This window comes from Malus domestica, chromosome 05 (genome assembly GCF_042453785.1).
Source record: "Malus domestica chromosome 05, GDT2T_hap1".
NCBI classification, from domain to species: domain Eukaryota; kingdom Viridiplantae; phylum Streptophyta; class Magnoliopsida; order Rosales; family Rosaceae; genus Malus; species Malus domestica.
In genome coordinates this window covers 14,821,369-14,826,234 of record NC_091665.1, presented here as the reverse complement: position 1 = coordinate 14,826,234, position 4,866 = coordinate 14,821,369, and the positions used below count along the sequence as shown (strand labels likewise).

The following is a 4,866-nucleotide window of genomic DNA, read 5'->3' as shown; positions in this document are numbered from 1 at the left end:
CTTCTAGAAACTTCTCATTTGTGTCCTACAACACTTAAGAGTCCTTCTAGCATTAGGAAAACATGTCTCAATCCTCCCTTGACTTGGAATTCTTCTCCTACTTCATCTTGGAAACCTTTCCTTCTTGGACTTGGAAATCTTCTTTGTTGCTGAAACTTGATGCCATTTGGATTTAACTTTCCTACTTCGAGTAGGAAACCTTGTTTGAGTAGGAATCTTCATCTTCAAGGAATCCTAATTCAACTAGGAAACCCATTTTGACTAGGAATCCTAATTCAACTAGGATTCCATCTTCACTTAGGCGCTTTCCTACTTCGACTAGGAAACCTTGTTCAAGTAGGAAACATCATCTTCAAATCTTCAATTTCATCCATCCTCTTGGCTCCAAGCATATGACATCCATTCCAAGCTCAACTTTGCTCCAAAAGGCTCCAAAATGCATCCTTTTTCATATTTTGCCCTTAGAACCTGAAAACACATAAAACTAGCTTAAAAGACTACTTTACTAAGCAAAAAGACTATAAATGTACAATAACAAGCTAAACTAAGGCGCATAAATATGCTCCTATCACCAGACCATAGTACTGAATGACGTAATTGATAGATTTTATATTAGTTCTAGAGTCATTTTTCTCAAAAAATAGTTGAAGTACAGGTAATAAGTTAAAGGACTAAGGCCTCGTTTGTTTGACCTCCTTAGCTTGGACTGGACTGGCTAGGACAAATAACCTATGTTTGGTGCAAGCCGGGATTGAGTTTAGTGGGATTAAGTCGGACTCGTGCCGACTAAATCCTTCGTTAGCTGGGCTTAGCGAGAGCCCTCGAAAAGGAGGGGATTGCTAGTCCCGTTTCCCCGCCTCCCCGCTTCCCCTCACCCCACGCCTGAGAACTTGCCCTCCACTATCTTTCTCCCCACCTCCCTCTCGTCTGTCCATAAGATCTCCAAGTCAGAGACCCAAAAAACCCAAAAAAGCCAAAAACCCAGAAACCGAAAGCAGATTCATATAAAATATACCAAATTGAAGCTGGGAGTGACAAGATTACGATTCTACTTGAATCGAGGCCAAAAGGAGCTCGAATGTGGCCGGAAAATGGTCTGGAAGTCTCGGCCTGTTTGGGCTTCTTCGAATCCATGACAGATTCGAACATGCAAAGCTAAGATCTTGGTCCAGGGATGGTGAGGAATTTTTTGGCGGTGCTAACTTCATCTAATTCAATGAGGGTTGGCCGGAAAACACGTCGGGAAACCTGCAACTCGTCGTGAAAAATGGAGCCGTGAGGTTCCGTTCGAACAGCGCACAGCTAGAGAGGGAGGCAGGACAGAGAAATAGAGATTGGAATCGATAAGGAGCTTGACTGGGAATGAGAGAAAGACAGGAATTGAAAGGTCTGGGAGGAAAAAAAGAGGGAGAGGGTGGGACGAAGAACTGAGAGAAGAGGGAGAAAGTGGGACGGAAATGGTAGGAAAAGATGGAGAAAAAGATAAGAGCATAATAAAATATTAATAATTTATAAATTAAATAATATAATATTAGAATTTGTTATTATTCACCTTCTTAATTCAACACTGCACCAAAGCTTTAATAAGTTAATCCGGCTTAATTTAGTTTAAATCAATTCAGCTTAATCGCTGAAGCTAGTCCAGTTTGAGATAGTCGGGCGCAACAAACGCACCTAAATAGGCAAATCACCGTGTATAGAATCGAGTCTCCTGTACCATGCCATGCCATTCCCTCTCTCTTCCTCTTTCATTTGAAATCCCCAAATCCCAAATTCCAATCAATTCCCAATTTCCCTGAACCCGATTTCCAATCGATCCCAATGGCAGCCTCATCCCCACGCGAAGAGATCGTGTACGTCGCCAAGCTCGCCGAGCAAGCCGAGCGATACGAGGAGATGGTTGAGTTCATGGAGAAGGTCGTCTCCTCCCTCCCTGAAGGCGAAGAGCCCACCGTCGAAGAGCGCAACCTCCTCTCCGTCGCCTACAAGAACGTGATCGGCGCCCGCCGTGCCTCGTGGCGCATCGTCTCCTCCATCGAGCAGAAGGAGGAGAGCCGCGGCAACAGCGACCACGTCGCCACTATCAAGGAGTACAGGGCTCGGATCGAGAACGAGCTCTCCAACATCTGCGGTGGGATTCTCAAGGTTCTCGAATCCAAGCTTGTTCCTGCGGCAAACGTTGGAGAGTCCAAGGTGTTTTATTTGAAGATGAAGGGAGATTACCATAGGTATTTGGCTGAGTTCAAAACTGGAGACGAGCGCAAGGAGGCCGCTGAGAACACCCTCAATTCCTATAAGTCAGCTCAGGTTTGGTTTTTATTTTATATTTTATATTTTTTTTATTTCATCCAATTTCCGGTTGAGGGTTTTTTTTTTTCTTTAATTGGAACGTTCTTCATTGCGGTTCTTTTTGAATTTGAATATTGATGTGGATCTGATGTGCATTGGCTGAATGGTTTTTATGGGATTTTGAGATTTGGTGAATTTTGTTTTCGGATTTTATGGATTTAGAAATGATCTGCAATGTTTCATTGCTTGTTTGAACTTTTTGTGCTCCTGTATTTCGTTGTTTGATTGGTACTTGTGAATGTATTGGTTCGAATGTTCATCATTTTTTTTGCTTAGTTGGACATTGGAAAAGAAAATAGGTTTTGAGGCTCTATTTTTGTTATGGTTGAGGAAGATCATTGATGGAATTTTTGAATGTCCATGATTCTTTGGCATTGATTGTTTGCTTGGCAAATTATTCATACAAAATTAAGATCAGATTTGGTAACGGTTTTCTGTTGTAAATCTGATCATGGTTCTTTTCACCATCAGATGTTATATGATTATGGGCATATGTTCTTATAAGACTATGGGTATAATATTTTGGGATTTATGGAAATTTTAGTGATATTTCAAAACGGTTTTAATAATGGCTAACTGTAGAAATCTGTCTCTTCCAGTTAATTTTGAATCACATAATTCTTCGCGATTTGAGATATATGTTTATGTGATAGTCATGCTTTGAGGTTCCTATATTTTTAATTAATTCTGTTCATCTGTTGATACGATAATTCCTTTGTTCTCAGGATATTGCAACCTCTGAGCTGGCCCCAACTCATCCCATCCGTTTAGGATTGGCTTTGAACTTCTCTGTGTTTTACTACGAGATTCTAAATTCTCCTGACCGGGCTTGCAGTCTTGCCAAGCAGGTGAGGAAATTTACTCGGAAATGCCCATAAGCCTACTTCTTTCTGATCTGTTTGACCCTCTCAGTATATTTATATTTTCCCAATCAATTAAGGTTGTATTAGATATTTGGGACAGAACGAAACTTGGCTTGTTCTTTCAGAAAAGTAAATGTTTGGCACAAAGGATACGGCCCAATCTTTCCTTCTCATAGCTCATATGTTTGCAGCTCTATATTGTTGCATGCTACCAACAAACTCAGAATTTGATTTTTTTTTACCTCTCATCTTTTATAGTTGCAGATAAACTTGTGATGCTAACTGAAAAACAATATTAGGGTGAACTTTAAAGATTGATAGCATGCGTTCTATTTGATTGTAGTTTGTAATTTAGTTACAAATTTCTCAAATTTAAGATCCTGTAGGTAGACATAGGTTCTTCAATCCATACAAGCATGCTTATAATTAGTTGGGCTGATATTTATCGTATGTTGTCTGTAAGGAATGCTTGAAGCCTCATGTGTAGAAAATAAGGATTTTGGAGTGCTTGATTTTTATGCCATTTTGTATTTGATTATTCGTCTTTATTGCATACTAATTTGTTGCATTAGAGTTATTATGCATCTTTATTGACTTTTCATGTTCAAGATTTTGCTTCTTTCAATTATATATGTTTTTCTTGTTGAACTATTGGTTGTATATTCTGTCCTATATATTTAATTTATTTGTCATCATGGTTTCTAATTATTTTCTTGTTTGTGTTTCTGTGATTCAACCAGGCTTTTGATGAAGCCATTGCAGAGCTGGATACACTGGGAGAGGATTCATACAAGGATAGCACTTTGATAATGCAACTTCTTCGTGATAATCTCACATTGTGGACTTCGGATATGCAGGTTGGTCTCTGTTTATCAGTCTGTCTACAGCTACAGATGCATGCTTCTGTACTTCAATTTATTTCTTTCAATGGTGATTATTTATGAGTCATTTGGTTGCATGTGTTATAGGATGACGGGACAGATGAGATTAAACAAGCACCCAAGCCTCAAGCTGAGGCGCAGCAGTGAAGTTAATCGTCCTCCGATTCTTCATCTGTTCGTGCTTAACCCTTGGCGGTTTGTTATTCAAAATAAAACGAGGTATCTAGTTGTTCTATTTGCACTTTCGGGCTTGTATAATTGTCGGATGGCAAATCAACATATTTTAGCTATAACTATTTACATCTTGAAGTGTAGTACAATTAGTCTTAACTCATGGAGTGTTGAGCCAAAAATTGAACAAGGCACAAGTTGTGTATTGTTGAATATTCTTATAAATTTGAGTAGGTTAATTCATGTGTTTGATATTTGATTTTAAAAGTTTGATTCACGTAGTTTTCGGGATTAAACTCTTCAGCCTGTCTACGCTACTTGGTGATCTACCTATTGACTCCTATTTCCTTCTTTGTTCTAACTTTCTTAAACAACCAATGGAATTACGGTATACTTCCTATTATATGTTTAGGCGAATGTTTAGGGTTCACATTATGCTCCTCATCCTCCAAATATCCTCGAACCATGAGGGCATCCTCGAGCAACGGTGTCACTGCATGTTAGTCTTTCCCTAATTCCCCATCTTACCGATGTACTGAAACATGAAAGACAACGGCTTCAAGACAGTTTGGGCCGCGGAGGGCTGACTAGAGAATCGTGAA

The 4,866-nt window shown here is 39.5% G+C and overlaps 1 protein-coding gene across 1 annotated transcript; it reads left to right on the top strand.

Moving 5' to 3' along the window:
• Nucleotides 1–1,585: 1,585 nt before the first annotated feature.
• Nucleotides 1,586–4,507, top strand: LOC103449800 (14-3-3-like protein 16R). The gene is made up of 4 exons (XM_008389118.4): nt 1,586–2,307; nt 3,075–3,197; nt 3,953–4,069; nt 4,181–4,507. Exons 1-4 carry the CDS (start codon nt 1,822–1,824, stop codon nt 4,238–4,240), a joined length of 786 nt encoding a protein of 261 aa, XP_008387340.2. The 5' UTR covers nt 1,586–1,821; the 3' UTR covers nt 4,241–4,507.
• Nucleotides 4,508–4,866: the final 359 nt, after the last annotated feature.

Coding starts and splice junctions, on each gene's coding strand:
- LOC103449800 (XM_008389118.4), top strand. CDS start 1,822: ATGGCAGCCTCATCCCCACGCGAAGAGATCGTGTACGTCGCCAAGCTC. Junction 2,308..3,074: donor ATTCCTATAAGTCAGCTCAG/GTTTGGTTTTTA, acceptor CTTTGTTCTCAG/GATATTGCAACCTCTGAGCT. Junction 3,198..3,952: donor CTTGCAGTCTTGCCAAGCAG/GTGAGGAAATTT, acceptor TGATTCAACCAG/GCTTTTGATGAAGCCATTGC.